This window comes from Sus scrofa, chromosome 13 (genome assembly GCF_054392235.1).
Source record: "Sus scrofa isolate SSC_HxYL_T2T_F1_AM1 chromosome 13, Sscrofa_HxYL_maternal_Yorkshire_Landrace_v2.0, whole genome shotgun sequence".
Lineage (NCBI taxonomy): Eukaryota > Metazoa > Chordata > Mammalia > Artiodactyla > Suidae > Sus > Sus scrofa.
Genome location: NC_139395.1, coordinates 17,444,968 through 17,468,257, shown reverse-complemented (window position 1 = coordinate 17,468,257; position 23,290 = coordinate 17,444,968). Strand labels below are relative to the sequence as shown.

The following is a 23,290-nucleotide window of genomic DNA, read 5'->3' as shown; positions in this document are numbered from 1 at the left end:
AAACCTTTATTCAGGCCCTTGGGGGAAGAAGAGACACAATGTTCTTTTTAAGCCTGGTGTAAATACAACCTCAGGGACATCTTTGTATTTACTGAGCAGCCCCTCCTAAAACTCGTAGCTTGATGTAGGGATACACCTCACCACCATACCCAGGGATTCTTGCATCAAAGCCGAAGGTCCTAAAGGGCTGATTGTCAATGCATCTTCTGCTTTCTTTTAGGGCTACCCTGGATCCAGAGGGGAGAAGGTTGGTGCTTGTCTCTGATGGCTTCCCAGAGCCTGGTCTGGGCCGTGGGGCCTGGGGTCAGCAATGAGCAAAGGATGGGCCTACGGGTCTCTTTAGTCAGTGACTGGACTGATACTAGCATGTCCTTTATCAGTGGGCTGGGAGAAGGGGCCTCCAAGGCAGGGCAAGCAAGTTAGGGAGGAGCTCCCAAGGGAGCAAGTGAGAACTGAAGATTGTACAGGTGGAGCATGAACGCAGCTGGCCTGGGGTGCTGGAGGAAGATGGTAGATGTGTGTCTTAGATCAAGCTTCTCCCACACAACCTTGTCATCTGCCAAACATGGTGCAAAACAAAACAAAACAAAAAAACCCAGCCAGACATTGGGGACAAATTTCCTAGAGGATAAGAGGAAATCTGGCCAGAAATTTCTGGGGGTTGTCCTTTATTAATGCAAGAGGTCCTTGGGGTCCAAATAGATGGTATTTTACAAAGCATGCCCAGTCTCCTAACCTCTGAGCCTGTTTCTTGGCCTGGGAAGGAAGAGCGTTGACCTATGGAGCTTTCAGTTTGAAAGCCTCTAGTTTTCCCCCATGGAGTTAACTCATTGATTCTCTCCTGTGGTTTCCACCTAGGGATCCAGAGGCGAAAGAGGTGACTTGGGTCCCAAAGGAGAAAAGGTAATGGGCACTTCATAGAAATCATAAACTACAATAGAAGTGGCCACCCAGATACTGTGGCTGGCTGACTGTCTGACTATCTGACTGTTTGACTGACTGGCTGGCTGACAGATTGGCTGACTGACTGGCTGACTGACTTGCTGGCTGATTGGCTGACTGACTGACGGATTGGCTGGCTGACTGGCTGACTGACTATCTGACTGTTTGACTGGCTGGCTGGCTGACAGATTGGCTGACTGACTGGCTGACTGACTGACGAACTGTCTGACTCACTCACTGGCTGGCTGACCGGCTGGCTGGCTATCTGACTATTTGACTGACTGGCTGACTGTCTGACAGACTCGCTGACCGACTGGCTGACTGACTGACTCACTGGCTGGCGGACTGTCTGACTATCTGACTGTTTGACCGGCTGGCTGGCTGGCTGACAGATTGGCTGACTGACTGGCTGACTGACTGGCTGACTGGCTGATGGACTCGCTGGCTGATTGGCTGACTGACTGACGGATTGGCTGTCTGACTGGCTGTCTGACTGTCTGACTGACTATCTGACTGTTTGACTGGCTGACTGACTGACAGATTGGCTGACAGATTGGCTGACTGACTGGCTGACTGACTGGCTGACTGGCTGATGGACTCGCTGGCTGATTGGCTGACTGACTGACGGATTGGCTGTCTGACTGGCTGTCTGACTGTCTGACTGACTATCTGACTGTTTGACTGGCTGACTGACTGACAGATTGGCTGACTGACTGGCTGACTGACTGAGGGACTGTCTGACTGACTCGCTGGCTGATTGGCTCGCTGACTGACTGACTCACTGTCTGACTGACTCACTGGCTGGTGGACTGACTATCTGACTGTTTGACTGGCTGGCTGGCTGACAGATTGGCTGACTGACTGGCTGACTGACTGACGGATTGGCTGGCTGGTTGGCTGACTATCTGACTATTTGACCGACTGGCTGACTGAGTGGCAGATTGGCTAACTGAGACCATCTGACTGACTGACTGGCTGAATCGGTTTTATCTTGAAAATGGCTGACCAAGCTCTTCCTCAGCCTTTTCAAGCATTATTTCAGAGGCAGTCACTGTGTTTGTTGTTCTCTTCACAGGGATTCCCAGGATTTCCTGGAATGTTGGGGCAGAAAGTAAGTACTTAGAAGTAGTAAAAATAGGCCTTAGTAACAAATTTGATCCTGCAAGCACAGCAAAAAGAGGTCTGCCTCTTCTATCAGGCAGAGAAAGAATATTTCACTCTGGAAGGTTCTGGTTTGAAACTGGAGCAATTTGCCAAACATTGCTGAGACCTCCCTCCAGCTCAGTGGGAAGAAAGTATTCCCCACGTGAGAGGAGAGAGGCCTTCTCTGCATGTCCTGTCTCTCAGATAGCTTTGTGCCCAGGGACTCAGACCAGAGCTGCAGTGGTCCAGGGCCCCAGCGAAAGTTTAATACCACTGCTGACTGCACCCTGCACAGGCACTGCCAGAAGCACGCAGAGTTGTTTTAGTGGCGACAGCTAAAATATTTTTTTATGTGATAGCTAAATTTTTTAATTTAAATATTAAGTATTTCATGGGATATCATGGATATCTTGCTAGGGACAAGGCTTTCTTAGGACAAGAGGAATTGAGGGGTGAGAGGAGAGGCAGAGAGTAAAGAGAAAGGGTGCATGAACAGCCACTTAGCAGAACCACCATCACAGCAGTAGTTCCTTATATTGTAAGATATTGACATGGGAAACTTAGTTTTGTTTAAGCCTCAGAGCATAATATTCTTCAAATAGACTAATTGGATGCTTTCTTAGAATTCTAAATTGTTTTCGAGTTCACCTTAAAGTTTTATTTTCCAAACACGAATGAATGATTTTTATCTTTCTCCTGTCACTAGATATTTAAATAATTTCAATCATCTGATGTTATTATAATTTATCACTGCCTTAAACTGTCAAAACCTGTTTCTGCTACCCTACATAGAATATTGGGTTGAAAATAAATAGATTCATTATCTAAGCAAATGAAAAATTAAAAGATAAAAATAATTTTATTTTAAAATAGTCTAGATTTTCATTCAGTGCAGCAGTGGACATCAAAGAATAATACAGTCCTGTTAAATTAAATATTACAGTTTCTCTGGTCTCTGTGCCATTACTAGATTTGCTGTAGGGAGTTCTCTTTCCCTCCCATGGCAGCCTGTTTAAGACAGAGCTGACATGATGACCATAATTGGGTCTTAGGAGAAAAATTAGATCAAGACATTATTGGCTGCTTCCAGATGGTAAAGAAAAGGACCACATTTCCTTCAGAGGATCTTTTCCCAAAAAATAGGCTGTTTGTGCTGCTGTTTTCTCCCAGCCAAACAAGACACCTCTTAGCCCCTCTCTAAAAAGCCAAAGAAAAATTGTGCAAACATCTCCATAGAACCCACCCTGTCCTCTCATGTTCTCTCATTGCCTAGCAGGCTGAAGGACAGGACAGACGGGAAAGAAACTTTAGGTTTAAGGATAGTTCTTGGTGAGGCCAGATGTTGGTAGCTTGACAAATTCATTGCAATGGCTGAGCTGACAGGTAATTTCCAAGCTTTGGGCTTGCTTGTTACTGTATGTTGGTGTTCCCTGGAATTTTCCATTGTGTTGTACTTCCTCTGACCTCCATGGGAGAAACTGTCTGGGTGTTTATCATTGTCTCCAGTGGGCTGGGGCAGGTTTTCTTGGGCACTGGCTGGTGACTGACAGAGACTCTCACAGCTGCCATTGCTAAACTTAGCTTGTCGTGGTAACTTCTGGGCTATGGAGGGATGACCAGGAGTAGGAGTGATGGCCTGTGGGTTCATGAGCCAAAGAAGCTGCAAGCGGGCCTGGAACCCTAGAGAACAGGGGGAGGGAGAGGATGAACCAAAATGGAGAGATGGGTTTTACAAAAGGCTGGCCTCAAACTTTGGAATTCTGCAGTAGATACATTTGGTTCTGATGGTTCAAAAAGGAGCTTTTCAATTAGGATATTGCTTGCATTGCTTTCCTGCCTTTTATAATAACTCTGTTGAGTATTGAGTATATGTCTGGAACATTTCTCCCACAAAAAGTTCCTATCTGAATCAAATGGAAATGAGGTGGAATGCAAACCAGTGTTTTACTGAAGCATGGGGAAATATATAACATGAGTAGAAGCTTCCCCAAGATGATAGTTGTCAAAAATTGTATCCAAACCCATAGATTTGAATTTGTATTCAAAACAAAACACAAAGTAAAATTTCAGCTAAAAGAGAAAGCAGAGAGACAGGATTAAGATGGTGGAGTAGAAGGACTGGAGCAACTATAAAAGCAACAAAATTACAACCAACTGTTGAACACCTTAAACCAAATAGACTGCAAACTATCAAAAAAGATATCCTACTTCAGAAGACAAAGAGGAGGCCACACTGAGATGGTAGGAGAGGTGATTATGTGATATAAACAACCCCATACTTGCTGGTTGGTTGGCCCACAGACTGGAAAGCAAGTATATTGCAGAGGTTCATCCATGGGAGTGAGTATTCTGAGCCCCACGATAGGTTCTCATGCTTGGGGATCTGGCATCAGGAGGAGACCCTAGAGCATTTGGTATTGAGGGCCAGCTGGGCTTATGTGCAAGAGCACTACATGACTTGGGGAAACATAGACTCCACTCTTGAAAGGTACACACAGGCTTTCATGTGCACTGGGTCCCAGGGCAAAGCAGAGACTGCATAGGAATTTGGGTCAGACCTGCCTGTAGTTTTTGGAGAATCTCCTGGGAAAACAGGGGATAAATGTGGATCTTTGTGGGGGAAGGACATTGAAGGCAAAGATCTCTGGAATAATCACCTCTAGAGGGGGCCATGTTTTAGAAAAATCTGGCCCCACCCATAAGTGCCGAGAAGCCCCAGGCCAAACAACAAACTAGGTTGGAACACAGGCCCACCCATCAGCAAACAGGCTATCTAAAGACCTCCCAGGCACACAGTCGCCTCAGATCACACCTTGAGACAAAGCCCCACCCACCAGAGGGGTGAGAATCAGTTCCACCTACCAGTGGGCACGCACCAGTCTCTATCAACAGGAATCCTGCAGCAAGCCCCTGTAACAATTTCAGCCACAAAGTGGGCAGAAGCAAGAGAGGCTACAACTCTATTGTCTGCAAAAAAGGAGACAGCATGAAAAATCTATACAAAATGAAAAGGCAGAAATTATGACTAAGATAAGGAAACAAGAAAAAAAAAACCAAACGAAAAAACAGGTAAGTGATCTGGAGATTGCCAACCTCCATGAAAAAGACTTTAGACTAACGATAGTAAAGATGATTTGAGATCTTGGAAATAAACTTGGAGGCAAAGATTGATAAATTACTGCAAACATGGAGCAAAGAAATACAAGATTTAAAGTTTAAGCAAGCAGAGATGCAAAATACAATAACCGAAATTTTAAAAATTCACTAGAAGGAACCAACAGCAGAATACAGGAGGCAGAAGAACAAATAATGAGGTGGAAGATGGACTAGTGGAAATCACTGATGTGGAACAGAAAAGAGGAAAACAATTGAGAAGAAATGAATACAGTCTAAGAGAACTCTGGGACAACATTAAATGTGCCAACATCCATATTATAAGGGTGCCAGAAGGAGAAGAGAGAAAGAAAGGGCCAGAGAAAATATTTGAGGAGATAATAGCTGAAAACTTCCCTAATATGGGAAAGGAACCACTCACTCAAATCCAGGAAGCACAACAAATACCATATAAAAGAAACCCAAGGAGGAACACCCCAAGACACATATTAATCAAACTGACCAAAATTAAAGACAAAGAGAAAATTTTGAAAGCAGTTAGAGAAAAGAAACACATAACATACAAGGAAACCCCAATAAGGTTATTAGCTGATTTTTCAGCAGAAACTCTGAAGGCCAGAAGGGAGTGTCATGATATACTTAACGTCATGAAAGGAAAAAACCTCCAACCAAGATTACTCTACCCAGGAAGGAGAAATCAAAAGCTTTACAGACAAGCAAATGCTAAGATAATTCAGCACCACTAAAGCAGCTTTACAATAAATACTAAAGCAACTTCTCTAGGTGGAAAAGAAAAGGCCACAACTAGAAACAAAAATACTGCAAATGACAAGGCTCACCAGTACAGGCATGCATACAGTAAAGGCAGGAAATCATCTACACACAAATATGCTACCAAAATCAGAAACTGTGAGAAGAGGAGGGTACGAATACTGGACATGCCCTTGCAATTAAGAAGCCAACGACTTAAAACAATCTTGTATATGTATAGACTCCTATATCAAAACTTCAGGGTAACTGCAAACCAAAACTCTAAATACATACAGACACAAATAAGAAAAAACAACCCAAATACAACATTAAATTTAGTCATCAAACCACAAGAGAAGAAGGGAAGAAAAAAGACCAACAAAAACAAATCAAAAACAATTAATAAAATGGCAATAAGAACATATGTATCAATAATTACCTTAAATGTAAATGAACTAAACACCCCAACCAAAAGACATAGGCTGGCTGAATGGATACAAAAACAAGACCCATATATATATTGTCTTCAAGAGACCCACTTCAGTTCTAGGGACACATACAAATTTAAAGTGAGAGGATGGAAGAAAATATTCCATGCAAACAGAAATCAAAAGAAAGCTGGAGTAGCAATACTCATATCAGACAAAATAGACTTTAAAATAAATACTATTTTAAGAGACAAAGAAGGACATCACATCATGATCAAAGGATCAATCCAAGGAGTTCCCATTATAGCGCAGCAGAAAAGAATCTGAGTAGTACTCATGAGGCTGCAGGTTCCATCCCTGGCCTTGCTCAGTAGTTCAGGAATCTGGCATTGCTATGAGCTGTGGTGTAGGTCACAGACAAGGCACGGATCCCACTGTGCTGTGAATGTGGTGTAGGCCAGCAGCTGTAGCTCTGATTTAATCCTAGCCTGGAAACTTCCATATGTTGCTGGTGCGGCCCTAAAATAAATAAATGAATAAATAAACAAATAAATAACAGGAAAAAATATAGCAATTATAAATATATATGCATCCAACATAGGATCACCTCAATATATAAGGCAACTGTTAACATCCTTAAAAGGAAAAATCAACGATAACACAATAATAGCAGGGGAACTTAACATCCCACTTATAGCAATGGACAGATCATCCAGACAGAAAATCAACAAAGAAACACAAGCCTTAAATGATGCATTAGACCAGATGGACTTGATAGATATTTATAGAACATTTCATCCCAAAGCAGCAGAATACATATTCTTCTCAAATGTACATTGAACATTCTCCAGGCCACATTCTGGGCCATGAATCAAGTCTTAATAAATTTAAGAAAACTGAAATCATATCAAGCATCTTTTCCGACCACAATGCTATGAATCTAGAAATCAACAAGAAAAAACTGCAAAAAACACAAACAGGTGGAGACTAAACAACATGCCACTAAACAAACAATTGATCACTGAATAAATCAAAGAGGAAATTTAAAAACACCTAGAAGCAAATGACAACAAAGACACAACCATCCAAAACCTGTGGGATGCAGCAAAAGCAGTTCTAATAGGGAAGTTCATAGCAACACAAGCCTACTTCAGGAAATACAAAAAAATCTGAAATAAACAACCTAACTTTGCACCTAAAGCAACTAGAGAGAGGAGAATAGACAAAACCCAAAGTTAGCAGAAGGAAAGAAATCATAAAGATCAGAGCAAAAATCAATGAAATAAAAATGAAGTGAACCATAGAAAAGATCAATGAAACTAAAAGATGGTTCTTTGAAAAGATTGACAAAATTGATAAATCCTTAGCCATCCATCAAGGAAAAAAGAGAGAGGACTCAAATCAATAAAACAGAAATGAAAAAGGAGAAGTTATACAACAGACATCACAGAAATACAAAGTATCATGAGAGACTACTACAAGCAACTACATGCCAATAAAATGGACAACCTCAGAAAAAACAGACAAATTCTTAGAAAAGTACAGTCTTCCAAGATTAAACCTAAACTAAATGAAACTAAATTAAATAAAAAATATGAGTGGACCAATCACAAATACTGAAATTGAAACTGTGATTTAAAAACTTCCAACAGACAAAAGTCTGAGACTAGATGGATTCACAGGCGAATCCTATCAAAAATTTAAACAGCTAACACCTATCCTTCTGAAACTATTCCAAAACATTTCAGAGGAAGGAGCACTCTCAAATTCATTCTATGAGGCCACCATCACCCTGATACCACACACACGCAAGAAGAAAATTACAGGCCAGTATCACTGATGAACATAGATGCAAAAATCCTCGACAAAATACTAGCAAACCAAATCCAGCAAGATATTAATTATTATTTTGTAATTGTTATTTCCCCAATACAATTTTTTCTACTGTACAGCATGGTGACCCAGTTACACATACATGTACACATTCTATTTTCACATATTATCAAGCTTCATCATAAGTGACTAGGCATAGTTCCCAGTGCTACACAGCAGGACCTCATTGCTAATCCATTCCAAAGGCAGTAGTTTGTATCTATTAACTCCAAGCTCCCAATTAACCCCACTCCCTCCCCCCCCTCCCCCTTGGCAACCACAAGTCTATTCTGCAAGTCCATAATTTTCTTTTCTGTGGAAAGGTTCATTTGTGCCTTATATTAGATTCCAGATATGTGATATCATATGGTATTATCTTTCTCTTTCTGACCTACTTCACTCAGTATGAAAGTCTCTAGTTCCATCCATGCTGCTGCAAATGGCATTATTTCATTCTTTTTTATGGCTGAGTAGTATTCCATCATGTATATATACCACATCTTCTCAATCCATTCATCTGCCTATTGACATTTAAGATGTTTCCGTGTCTTGGCTATTGTGAATAGTGCTGCAATGAACATGCAGGTGCATGTATCCTTTTTAAGGAAAGTTTTATCCAGATATATGCCCAAGAGTTGGGTTGCTGAGTCATATGGTAGTTCTATGTATAGATTTCTAAGGTACCTCCATATTGATCTCCATAGTAACTGTATCAATGTACATTCCCACCAACAGGGCAGGAGGGTTCCCTTTTCTCCACACCCCCTCCAGCATTTGTTCTTTGTGGACTTATTAATGATGGCCGTTCTGACTGGTGTGAGGAGGTATATCGTGGTAGGTTTTTTTTTTTTTTTTTTTTTTTTTGTCTTTTTGCCATTGCTTGGGCCGCTCCCATGGCATATGGAGGTTCCCAGGCTAGGGGTCAAATCAGAGCTGTAGCCACTGGCCTACACTAGAGCCACAGCAATGCGGGATCCGAGCAGCATCTGCAACCTACACCACAGCTCACGGCAACACTGGATCCTTAACCCACTGAGCAAGGCCAGGGATCGAACCCACAGTCTCATGGTTCCTAGTCAGATTCGTTAACCACTGTGCCACGACAGGAACTCCTCTCACGGTAGTTTTGATTTGCATTTCATTAATAATCAGGGATGTTGAGCATTTTTTCATGTGCTTGTTGGCCATCTGTACATCTTCCTTGGGAAAATGTCTATTCAGGTCTTTTGCCCATTTTTCAATTGGGTTGTTGGCTTTTTTGCTGTTGAGTTGTAGAAGTTGCTTGTATATTCTAGAGATTAGGCCCTTGTCAGTTGCATCATTTGAAACTATTTTCTCCCATTCTGTAAGTTGTCTTTGTGTTTTCTTTTTGATTTCCTTTGCTGTGCAAAACCTCGTCAGTTTGATTAGGTCCCATTGGTTTATTTTTGCTTTTATTTCAGTTGCTTTGGGAGACTGAGAAAATATTCATAAGGTGGATATCAGAGAATGTTTTGCCTATATTCTTTTCCAGGAGTTTGATGGTGTCCTGTCGTATATTTAAGTCTTTAAGCTATTTTGAGTTTATTTTTGTGCATGGTGTGAGAGTGTGTTCTAGTTTTATTGATTTGCAAGCAGCTGTCCAGGTTTCCCAGCAATGCTTGCTGAAAAGTCTGTCTTTTTCCCATTCCGTGTTCTTGCCTCCTTTGTCAAAGATTAATTGACCATAGGTGTCTGTGCTTCTTTCTGGGTTCTCTATTCTCTTCCATTGGTCTATATGTCTGTTTTGGTACCAGTACCACACTGTCTTGATGACTGTGGCTTTGTAATATTGCCTGAAGTCTGGGAGAGTGAGGCCTCCTGCTTGGTTTTTGTTCCTCAGAATTTCTTTGGCAATTCTGGGTCTTTTGTGATTCCATATACATTTTTGGCTTGTTTGTTCTAGTTCTGTGAAAAATGTCATGGGTAATTTGATAGGAATTGCAATGAATCTGTAGATTGCTTTGGGTAGTATAGCCATTTTTACAATATTAATTTTTCCAACCCAGGAGCATGGAATATATTTTCATTTCTTTGTATCTTCTTTAATTTCCTTGATTAATGTTTTATAGTTCTCAGCATATAAGGCTTTCAACTCCTTGGTCAGGTGTATTCCGAGGTATTTGATTTTTTGGGGTGCAACTTTAAAAGGTATTGTATTTTTTTACTCCTTTTCTAATATTTCATTTTTAGTATACAATAATGTGACTGATTTCTGAATGTTAATCTTACATCCTGCTACTTTGCTGAATTTGTTAATCAGTTCAAGTAGTTTTTGGGTTGAGTCCTTAGGGTTTTCTATATCTAGTATCATGTCATCTGCATACAGTGACAGTTTTACCTCTTCTCTTCCTATTTGGATACATTTTATTTCTTTTGTTTGTCTGGCTGCTGTGGCTAGGACTTCCAGTACTATGTTGAATAACAGTGGTGAGAGTGGACATCCTTGTCTTGTTTCAGATTTTAGTGGAAAGGCTTTCAGCTTTTCTACATTGAGTATTGTATTTGCTGTGCATTTGTCATAAATGGCTTTGATTATGTTAAGGTATGTTCCCTGTATACCCATTGTGGTAAGAGTTTTGATTATGAATGGATGTTGGACTTTGTCAAATGCTTTCTCTGCATCTATTGAGATGGTCATGTGGTTTTTGACTTTTCTTTTGTTAATGTGGTGTATGATGCTGATTGATTTGCATATGTTGAACCATCCTTGTGCACCTGGGATGAATCCCACCTGGTTGTGGTGTATGATCTTTTTTATATGTTGTTGGATTCGGATGGCTAAAATTTTGTTGAGAATTTTTGTGTCTCTATTCATCAAAAATATTGGCCTATAGTTTTCTTTTTTGGTGGTATCTTTGCCTGGTTTTGGAATTAGGGTGATCGTGGCCTCATAGAATGTCTTTGGGAGTGTTCCTTCTTCTTCAACCTTTTGAAAAAGTTTGAGGATGAACACCAGATATTCTTTGTATGTTTGGTAGAATTCACCTGTGAAGCCATATGGCCCTGTACTTTTATTTGTAGGGAGTGTTTTTATGACATATTCAATTTCATTTCTAGTGATTTGTCTGTTCAGTTGATCTATTTCTTCTTGATTCAGCCAGAAAGATATTAACAGGGTTGTAAACCATGATCAAGTGCGATTTATCCCTGGGATGCAAGATTTTTCAATATCCACATATGAATCAGTGTGATACACCACATTAACAAAATGAAGAATAAAAACCATATGATCCTCTCAATAGACGCAGAAAAAGCTTTTGACAAAATCCAACACCCATTTCTGATAAAAAACCCTCCAGAAAGTGGGCATAGAGGGAACCTACCTCAACATAATAAAGGCCATATATGACAAACCCATAGCTAACATTCATTCTCAAAGGAGAAAAGCTGAAAGATTTCCCGCTAAGTTGAGGAACAAGACATGGATATTCACACTCGCCACTACTCTTCAACATAGTTTTGGAAGTCCTAGTGACAGCAATCAGAGAAGAAAAAGAAATAAAAGGAATCAAAATTGGAAAGGAAGAAATAAAACGATCACTGTTTGCAGATGACATCATAGTATATCTAGAAAATCCTTAAAATGCTACCAGAAAACTGTTAGAGCTCATCAATGAATTTGGTAAAATTGCAGGATACAAAATTAATATACAGAAATTGACTACATTTCTAGGAATCCTGCTGTGGTGCAGGGGGATCAGCAGCATCTTGGGAGCTCTGGGACAAAGGTTAAATCCCTGGCCTGGCACAGTGGGTTAAGGATCCAGCATTGCCACAGTTGCAGCTTAGGTCACAACTGTTGCTTGGATCTGATCCCTGGCCCAGGAGTTCCAATATGCTGTGGGGAGGCCAAAAAAGAAAAAGAAATTGACTATGTTTCTGTATACTAATAATGAACAATCAGGAAGAGAAATTAGGGACATAATCCCATTTACCACTGCATAAAAAAGAATAAAATACCTAGGAATAAACCTACCTACAGAGACAAAATACCTGTACTCTGAAAACTATAAGACACTGATGAAAGAAATCAAAGATGAGACAAATAGATGGAAGGAGGGAAGTTTTGGACAGCAAAAATACCCTAAACAAAACAAAAAGATGACTCACAGATTGGGAGAAAATATTTGCAAATGAAGCCACTGACAATAGATTAACCTCCAAAATATATAAACACCTCCTGCAGCTCAAAAAAAAACCAAACAACCCCAGCAAAAAACGGGCCAATCTAAAGAGACAATTCTCTAAAAAAGATATACAGATGGCCAAAAAATACATGAAAAGATGTCCAACATCTCAAATTATTAGATAAATACAAATCAAAACTACTATGAGACATCACCTTACACCAGCCAGAATGGCCATAATTAAAGAGTCTACAAACAATAAATGCTGGAGAGGGTGTGGAGAAAAGAGAACCCTATTACACTGATGGTGGGAATGTAAATTGGTGCAACCACTGTGGAAAACAGTATGGAGATTCCTCAAAAACCTAAAAATAGAATTACTATTTGATCCAACAATCCCACTCCCAGGCATCTATCCAGAGAAAATCCATGACTCAAAAAGATACATGCACCCCAATGTTCACTGCAGCGCTATATACAATAGCCAAGACATGGAAGCAACTTAAATGTCCATCAAAAGAAGAGCCAATAAAGAAGATATGGTACATATATGCAATGGAATATTACTCAGCCATAAAAAGGAATGAAATAGCGGCATTTGCAGCAATATGGATGGACGTAGAAATTATCATGCTAAGTGAAGTTAGACAGTGAGACACACAAAAATGTCATATGCTATCACTTATATGTGGAATCTAAAAAAGATACAATGATCTTTTTGTGTGTGTGCGTGTGCATGTGTGTGTGTTTTCTAGTGCCTCACCCAGGGCATATGGAGGTTCCCAAGTGAGGGGTTGAATTGGATCTGTGACCTACACCACTGCTCATGGCAATGCTAGATTCTCAATGCACTGAGCGAGGCCAGGGATCAGAACCCACAACCTCATGGTTCCTAGTCAGATTTGTTAACCACTGAGCCACAAAGGGATCTCCTAGATACAATGATCGTATTTGCAGAACAGAAACTGATGCACAGACTTTGAAAAACGTATGGTTACTGAAGGGTACAGGTTTGGGGGGAGGGATGGGCTGGAGGTTTGGGATGGAAATGTTGTAAAATTAGGTTGTGATGATGGTTGTACAACTATAAACATAATAAAATTCACTGAGTTTTAAAAAGAGAGAGAGCATTTACCCCAGACGGTGTCCCAGGCACATGTGACTGAAATGCAGTCGCCTCAGGCCTCGGCCATTCCAGATGGGGATTTGGGACAACAAAATACATGCTACCTGGCAGCTGTCTCTCTTAGACAGTAAGTCCCCTTCCCAGGGTAACCTCCGTCCCTTTGTCTTCCATGAAAAACCTCTCCCTTCCACATGGCCTTGGTGTTCTCCCACCCTCCCAAGCAGCCCACTGGAAGATCCTGGGGATGATGGAGGAGATGACCCGGGTGGCTGGTGACTGGGTAGACCTGGGCCCATGCCCATTCTTCAGACTCTCATTCCTCTGTTGCTTCTCTTCTCTCCAGGGTGAAATGGGGCCAAAGGGCGAGCCTGGGATAGCGGGACACCGGGGGCCCACAGGAAGACCAGGCAAACGAGGCAAGCAGGTAAGGGTCCCAGGGCTCACCAAACCCTCCTGATCAGGGGTGGGGTTGGGGGTGCAGAAAGGTGGGCGGGCAGGCAGGATCAGGGACATTCTGGGAACAGTCTCCAGCACCCTCTAGGCTGGTGGGCAAGAGTTGCACCCCTTCCAGGGCATCTTGGCTCTCCAGGAAAGGCAGAGTTTGAGGCAGATGGAGTGGGAGGACCTTCCAGCTGTGTCCAAGGCCAGAGGAAGGAGTGGATCTTGGCTTCATAAGAATAGGTCTGGCTTAACCAGAGTAGCTGGGGGCAGAAACCAGATCTGTTCATTTGCCAGAAAACCTGCTTTCTGCTTCAGTGCCCCAGACACAGCTGGAGTTCTGGGATCAGACCAAATATTTGCCTACTGTTCAAGGGTCTCCTGTGTCTCAACAATAGGGTGATTTTTCCCTAACCAGGATTCCCCTTTGTAACTGAACCCCTTTATTGGCACTATTCAGGGTTTAGGGAAATTTTTCGTCCTGAATTCCCCTTGAAGGCAGAGTCTTGGGTCAAACCACGTGACATGAGCTGTCTTGAGGGCCTCAGAGAACCTCTCTCCTTTGCTCAAATGAGACATGTGCCCCTTACTCTTGTTGTTACCAGTCTATTGGCTTTTTGCCTCTTTTCTCATTACAAATGTAATATATGGTCATCAGAGAAAACAGAAAACTTGGAAAGAAACCATCTAAAGTCCTAACACCCAGGCATAGCCATGGTACCCTTCCTCCCAGTGTTACTGCTTCTGTGGACTTTCTAGTCATTTATTCCTTTTATAGCCAATATATTGTTATGGTACCCTAAATGTTTAACTTTAAAAGCACAATATTCACATTTTTACTTGTTACTAAATTAATTAAAAGCATTTTTAAACATCTTTTAAAAATCTCTGGGAGTTCACGCTGAGATGCAATGGGATTGGTGGTGTCTTGGGAGTGCTAAGATGCAGGCTTGATCCCCAGTCTAGAACAGTGGGTTAAGGATCCTGCTTTGTCACAACTGCAGCTCAGATCTGATCCCTGGCCTAGAAACTCCAAATGCTGCAGGGTGGCCAAAAAAAAAAATTTCTGCATAAGATTTTAGTAAAAGGAAGGATCAAGATGGCGGAGGAGTAAGACGTCACGCTCACCTTCTCCCACAAACACATCAAATAAAAAACATCTACATGCTGAATGATCTGAACAGAACATCTACTGAACTTTCCAGAAGAACTTAAACCTCCAAAAGGGGCAAGAAACCTTCCACATAACCACATAGAACAAAAGAAAAAAAGAGAGAGAGAGAAAAGGAATCAGGATGGGACCAGCACTCCTGAGAGGGAGCTGTTAAAGAAGAAAGGAACCCACACTCTGGGAAGCCACCTTACCAACAGGGAGATCTGCTGAGATGGAGGGACCTCAAAGTCACTGAGAAAAGCCCAGCAGCTGGACTGAGGAGGACAAAGCAGAGTGAGAGCTGCACAGACCATCTGTACCACTGCCTCTGATACCACAGCCTGAGATGCATGTGCAGGGCCTAGGTGCTGTGACTCAGGCTCCAGAGGTCAGTTCCAGGGATAAGACTAGGATTGGCTGTGTGGAGACAGCCTGAGGGGCTAGGGAGCAGTGTGCCACAGACTGAGGAGCAGAAGCTACAGCTGAGGGAACCCAGAAGGAGGTCTGGGCCCACAGGAGAAGCAAGGCACCATTGCTGGGGAGGGCAAGAGGAGGAGGGGTGGACCACCATAAGAATCTCTTTCCCTGCACACGTGTGTGTGGACTTTCAGAGGGTGGAGCACATCTGGCACAGGCTACAGGTGGCAAGAGGCCACTTGCTTGGTCTATGGGAGACTGGGCACCTCTCGTGCAGGCTACAGGTGGCCGGGCACCCCTTGCGTGGGCTAAGGGCAGCAGGGGACTAAGCACAATGCTTAGGTGATCTTAGGTGATCTACAGGTGGTGGGGACAAACCACAGCAGTCATCTCAGAAACCAGAGGGAGGAAAGGCCCGACACCACTAGGGGTCTGAAAACAGACTCCACCTGTGGCCCCAGTCACCTCAGAGATCAGCAAAAAAGAGGGCACTACAACCAAGCACCACCTAATGTTGCTCTCACTTCCCTGGGAACACACTCACCCTGAGGCTGCCATTGCCAAATGCTCTGGGCACTGCCCACACATGCCTGATTACTGTTACTTCCCAAGACCCTGCAACTGGAAACAGCCTGTGCAGTATCTCCTGCATGGGCTAAGTGGGACAGGGTGCTTCTTGTGTGCTTTACAGGTGGTGGGAGAAAACCACCAGTTATCTCTGACTCCAGAGGTGGCTGTGGCCCACCACCATTAGTGATCCATGAACAGGCACCACCATTCACCTCAGAGGGCACCACCATTCACCTCAGAGGGCACCACAGAGGAGGGCACTGTGACTGAACACCACCTGCTGTTGAAATCACTCCCACGGGAACTCACACGCCCTGCCGCTGCACTGTGAAATGCTCCAGGCACCTCCTAAATTTGCCTGAGGCTCATTACCTCTTCCCAGGGCCATGCAACTAGGAGTAGCCTGCGCCACCTTCCTGCAGGTTCTTGCTACTGTCAAAAGTCCAGCAACCAGGCACTGACTACTAGCCCTGCCCATTGCCTCCTTCTCCCTGGAAACACACTCAACACCCCATCAGGGGCATAACAGCCTGCTCACACTGAGGAAAGAGAAAATAGCCAGATTCCCACATCGAAAATAAATAGTAACTCCCCCAATATAACAGGACACTCTTGCAGAAATATCCCTCCAAGACTACAGTATTTGGTTTCCCTAAACTCACAGAATAATAAAAATATAAGCAAAATGAAGATGCTCAAAAGCCATTCCCAGAAAAAGAACAAGAGAATTCACCTGAAGCAGCAATAAAACAGACCTCTGAAGTCTAAAAAACACTGAGTTCAAAAAGGAAATAGCGAAAATACTGAAGGAATTAAGGGTGAATATGAAGGAATTAAGAGTGGATATAAACAGTAATGAAGATTATTTTAGAAAGGAACTAGAAAATCTAAGGAGGAGACAAGAAAAATTAGAAAATTCATTTGCAGAGACACAAGATGAGTTAAGAGCACTGAATAGCAGAATAAATAATGCAGAGGAACGAATTCATGACTTGAGGATAGAATGATGGAAATCACCCACTCAGGACAGCAGACAGAAAACCAAATGAAAAAAAAACATGAAAGCAGTATAAGAGATCTATGGGATAATATAAAGTGGGCTAATCTATGCATAACAGGGATTCCAGAAGGAGAAGAAAAAGAAAATGGGATTGAAAATATATTTGAAGAATATTGTCTGAAAACTTTCCAAATCTAAAGGAAACAGATATCAAGATATAGGAAGCACAGAGGGCCCCAAAGAAGGTGAACCAGAACAGGGCCACAGCAAAACATATTATAATAAAAATGGCAAAAGTTAAAGATAAAGAGAGGATTCTAAATTCAGCAAGAATAAAAATAAAACAAAGTGTTAATTATAAGGGAAGCCCCATTAGGCTATCAGCTGATTTCTCTACAGAAACACTACAGGCAGGAAGAGAGTGGCAAGATATACTCAAAGTTCTAAAAGGGAAAAATTTGGGAGTTCCTGTCATGGTGCAGCGGAAACAAATCCAACTAGGAACCATGAGGTTTTGGATTCATTCCCTGGCCTCACTCAGTGGGTTAAGGATCTGGCGTTGCCATGTGCTGTGGTGTAGTTCGCAGACACAGCTTGGATCTGTCATTGCTGTGGCTGTGACGTAGGCTGGCAGCAATAGCTCCAATTAGACCCCTAACCTGGGAACCTCCAAATGCCATGCGTACAGCCCTAAAAAGACAAAAGACAATAAATAAATAAATAAATAAATAAATAAATAAATAAGGAAAATTTGCTGCCTAGAATACTCTACCCAGCAAGAGTATCATTAGACGGAGAAATAAAGAATTTCTTCAACAACCAAATTCTAAAAGACTACAGCAATACGAAACCCATTCTAAAAGAAATACTGAAAGGGCTTCTCTAATTAAAAAAGAAGTAAGAAGAAATAGGAAAGCAATTACTTGAATAAGCCAGTATACAGATCTAAAAGGAAAAGAAAAAAAAAACTATTGTAAAAGTGACGATAAACACAAGGAACAGCAAAAGGACAAACATGAAAATGTTAAAAAAGAACTTCAAAATCTTAAAGTGTGAGGAAGGAAAGTAAGAGAACCTAGACTCTTTTTTAATAAATGTGTTTGAGCCAATATGACTCTCCAGGCTAAAGCAAGCAGATATAGGAAAGTGTTAACATCCTTGAAAAACAGGGCAACCACAAATCAAAACCAAACATTATATTCACAAAAACTTAAAAGAAGAGGACACAAGCATAAAATAGAAGGAAATAATCCAACCAGAAAAGAAAGGAACAAAGGAGAAACATAGTATTAACTGGAAAACAAGGTTTAAAATGGCAATAAATACATATTTATCAAAAATTACCTTAAATGTCAAAGGACTGAATGCTCCAATCAAAAGATGAGTGGCAGACAAGGGCTTACAGTGTGGCTCACAAAAGATGAGTGGCAGACTGGATAAAAAAGCAAGAGCCTATAATATGCTGTCTACATGTGACTCACCTTAGGCAAAGGACACATACAAATTGAAAGTGAGTGGATGGGAAAAGATATTTCATACAAATGGAAAAGACAGGAAAGAAAGCAGGAGCTGCAATACTTGTATCAGACAATATGGACTTTAAAACGAAGGCCATAAAGAAAGACAAAGAGGGACACTATTTAATGATAAAAGGATCCATTCAAGAAGAGGATATGACACTCATCAATATATATGCCCCTAATATAGGAGCACCCAGATACATACAACAAATACTAAGGGACATAAAGGAGAAGTAGATGGGAATACAGTAATAGTAGGAGACTTTAACACCCCCTCACATCAATGGACAATGCCTCTAGACAGACAATCAACAAGGCAACAGAGATCCTAAATGACACAATAGCAAAGATAGCCTTAATTGACATTTTAAGGACATTACATCCAAAAAAAAAATAGAATATACATTTTTTTCAAGCACATGTGGAACATTCTCAGGGATTTACCACATACTGGGGCATGAAGCTAACCTCAACAAATTTAAGAGTATGGTAATGATTTCAAGTGTCTCCTCTTACCACAATGGCATGAAACTAAAAGTCAACCACAGGAAAAGAAATGAGAAAAAACTGACTACATGGAGACTAAACAACATGCTACTAAAAAACAATGGGTCATTGAGGAAATCAAAAGGGAAATTTAAAAATACCTCAAGACAGGAGTTCCCGTTGTGGCGCAGTGGTTAACGAATCTGACTAGGAACCATGAGATTGCGGGTTCGGTCCCTGCCCTTGCTCAGTGGGTTAACGATCCGGCGTTGCCGTGAGCTGTGGTGTAGGTTGCAGACGCGGCTCGGATCCCGCGTTGCTGTGGCTCTGGCGTAGGCTGGTGGCTACAGCTCCGATTGGACCCCTAGCCTGGGAACCTCCATATGCCGCAGGAGCGGCCCAAGAAATAGCAACAACAACAACAACAAAAGACAAAAGACAAAAAAAAAAAAAATACCTCAAGACAAATGATCATGAAAACACGACCATTCAAAATCTATGGAATGCTGCGGAAGTTCATACAGACAGAGGTTTTCTTCAGAAAAGAAGAAAAATCTCAAATCAGCAACTTAACCTACCACCTGAAAGAATTAGAAAAAGAACAAACGAAACCTAAAGTCCTCAGAAGGAAGGAAATCATAAAGATCAGAGAGAAAGTCAATAAAATAGAGATTCAAAAAACAATAGAAAAAAATCAATAAAACCAAGAGCTGGTTCTTTGAAAGGGTAAACAAAATTGACAAACCTCTGGCCAGACTCAACAAGAAGAGGAGAGAAAAAAACCAAATCAACAAAATAAGAAACAAAAAAGGAGAAATCTCAACAGCTACTGCAGAAATACAAAAAACTGTAAGAGAATACTATGAACAATTATATGGCAACAAATTCGACAACCTAGAAGAAATGGACAACTTTCTAGAGACTTACAGCCTGCCTAAAACTGAACTTAGAAGAAATTGATTAATTGAACAGACTAATCAATAGAAATGAAATTGAATGTAATAAAAACACTCCCAACAAACAAAAGTCCAGGGCCAGATGGCTTCACAGGTGAATTCTACCAAATGTACAAAGAACTCATACCCATCCTTCTCAAACTTTTCCAAAAGGTTGAAGGCATACTCCCAAAGACATCTTATGAAGCCAACATCACCCTAATAACAAAACCAGACAGGAGTTCCCGTCGTGGCTCAGAGGTTAACGAATCCGACTAGGAACCATGAGGTTGCGGGTTCGATCCCTGGCCTTGCTCAGTAGGTTAAGGATCTGGTGTTGCCGTGCGCTGTGGAGTAGGTCACAGACGCAGCTCGGATCCTGCGTTGCTGTGGTTCTGGTGTAGGCCAGCGGCTACATCTCTGATTCTACCCCTAGTCAGGGAACCTCCATATGCCACGGGAGCAGCCCTAGAAAAGGCAGAAAGACAAAATAAATAAGTAAATAAATAAAAATTTAAAAAAATTTAAAAAACAGACGATACTACCAAAAAAGAAAATTATAGGCCAATATCTTTGATGAATATAGACGCAAAATTCTCAACATAATTCTAGCCAACTGAATCCAACAACATATAAAAAAGATCATGCACCACAACCAAGTGGGATTCATCCCAGATTCACAAGGATGGTTCAACATATGCAAATCATTCAATGTCATACACCACATTAACCAAAGAAATGTCAAATACCACATGATTATCTCAATAAATGCAGAAAAAACATTTGACAAAGTCCAACATCCATTCACGATAAAAACTCTTACCAAAGTGAGTATAGAGGGAACCTGCCTTAACATAATACAAGATTTTAGTAAAAGAGTAACCAGTAGATTGCTTGGGCAAGAGAAGCCTAACCAAATTATATATAATGCTGAGAAGTGAATGTGTTTGGACACAAGGCATTTTCCATTCTTACATTTCCATTCTTTAAGTGGTCCTCAAACTCTCGCTTATGTCAGAATTGTCTTGGGAGCCGATTAAATACAGATTTACTGCCCCACGTGCAGTGGTGGTAGTTCTAGGCTTGCCCCTCATTGTCCCCAGTGCCCAGGCCTTACCTTCCAAAGACGCTGATGTAACTGGGACTTCGGCATGGCTTGTTTTTAAAGCTCCACGTAATTCTTATGTGCACCAGGGCACAGAACCTTGATAACACTATAAAGCCAATTCTGGTCTTTTCAGAGTAAACTTAGGAAAAACATAGACTCCCACCTGGCTAAATCAGCTTCCCCAGTGACTTTTGAAATCACAATGTTCCAAAAAAAAATTAAAAGAAATCACAATATTCCAATTCAATTTTTAAAGCTTTACAGTTGGCAGCATGGCCATGGCTTCACAGTGATGCCACAGATACCAATTTCCTAAAAACTAGGCTCAGAAAAAGAAGGAGAAAAGGAAAAATCTTTTTTTTTTAATCTTTTTCTTCCCTACTGCTGCATTCCATATTTGACACTTGGGGTTCAAGAAGCCAGTTGGTTTCGTCATCTAGTTCTTTTCTTGGGCAGTGTTTGTCTTGTCCTCATCAGAGCTGAAGCCAATGAGGCTATTTCTTTCTTTCTTTCTTAACCCACTGAGCAAGGATCCTTAACCCACTGAGCGAGGCCAGGGATCAAACCCGCATCCTCATGGATGGATACTAGTTGGATTCGTTTCCACTGCACCACAGCAGGCACACCCCAAGAAGGCTATTTCTTGACACTGCTGAGAATGATTCTGTTGGAGCAGTCTTAAAAACGATGCCAGCACCATATCTGGGAGCTCAGAGAAGTTAGGGAAATGAGCTCATCTTCCTCTGAGACCCTATAAACAAGCTGACTGAACCCCAGCCCCTCCCCCTCTGCCTGTCTAATCAGCTGAGACTTGAATGATCAGCCTTGCAAGCCCACCATGATACTCTCTTTTTGTCATGAATTCATTGCCTAGTGGAGCTAGGCATACAGAATGTTTGTTGAGCTGTAGTGCTAAGAATCTCTGGAGGTTCTTGTAAAGTCAACTTAAATCCTGGAATCAGAAATCCAGATCATCTGGGAGATTAGACCTTCAGATCAAGGAGTTCCCTGGTGGCTCAGTGGGTTAAGGACTTGGTGTTGTCACTGTTGTGGCTTAGGGGCTTAGGTCGCTGCTGTGGAGCAGGTTCAGTTCCTGGCTCAGGAACTTCCACATGCCACAGGTGTGACCACAAAAAAATAGAACTTATATCCAGAAGGATTTTAGAGACCATAGACTCAATTCTTTGCATGTAGTCACCATGAAACCGAGGGCCAGGGCAGTAGCACAACCACTCAGGAACCCCAGCTAACCAGTTTCCAGGCAGCATTAGCACCTGGAGACTTGAGACCAGATTCCCCCCAGCCCCCTGCACATCATCACACCAAGTTAGGCCTGGCCTTCAGGAAAGTAGCTCTTGCCTTTATCATACAAATCTTCAGTCATGAAGACAGTACAACTTCCTTGACAGGAATCTCCAAACTTTGTGGCAATAAAAGAGTAGACAATGTTTTTCCTGGAAAGTGCTGCCCAGTGAGTCCCGCTCAAGACAAGGCTGTTCCGAGTAGATGATTGATCGGCAGAATATTCCATTACCACTGAGGTCAGGACAAGGAGAGTGTCCAGCTCCTTCGAGCTGTGGCACTTCCTGTGCTCAGAGCCAGCTGACACGGCTGCTAGAAAAACAAGCCTTCACCATGGCTATATTAAGACTGTGTGACTTCCTTTGCCATTCTGGGACCTGTCTTTGTTGCCTCACGGAATCCTAAGGGTTGGGCAAGGCTTAAGATTCCCTCCATGGGACAGCCTGCCAAAACTGAATCAAGCAGAAACAGACCAACTGAACAGACCAATCACTAGAAATGAAATTGAAGAGGTCATAAAATCACTCCCTACAAATAAAAGCCCAGGACCAGATGGCTTCACAGGTGAATTCTATCAAACATATAAAGAGGAATTGGTGCCCATCCTCCTTAAACTCTTTCAAAAGGTTGAAGAAGAAGGAATACTCCCAAAGACATTCTATGAGGCCACCATCACCCTCATTCCAAAACCAGGCAGAGATACCACCAAAAAAGAAAACTATCGCCCAATATCATTGATGAATATAGATGCAAAACTTCTCAACAAAATCTTAGCCAACCGAATCCAACAACATATCAAAAAAATTATACACCATGACCAGGTTGGGTTCATCCCAGG

The 23,290-nt window shown here is 41.8% G+C and overlaps 1 protein-coding gene across 5 annotated transcripts in view; it reads left to right on the top strand.

Moving 5' to 3' along the window:
• COLQ (collagen like tail subunit of asymmetric acetylcholinesterase) overlaps positions 1 to 23,290 on the top strand; it is an 80,697-nt gene that overhangs the window by 39,464 nt on the left and 17,943 nt on the right. For all 5 annotated transcript variants that reach the window (XM_021071338.2, XM_084991815.1, XM_084991813.1 and 2 more), the window contains 4 exons: positions 221 to 247; positions 859 to 903; positions 2,018 to 2,053; positions 13,867 to 13,947. In XM_021071338.2, the coding sequence (XP_020926997.2) occupies positions 221 to 247; positions 859 to 903; positions 2,018 to 2,053; positions 13,867 to 13,947 (189 nt within the window). The remainder of the gene's footprint in view (positions 1 to 220; positions 248 to 858; positions 904 to 2,017; positions 2,054 to 13,866; positions 13,948 to 23,290) is intronic.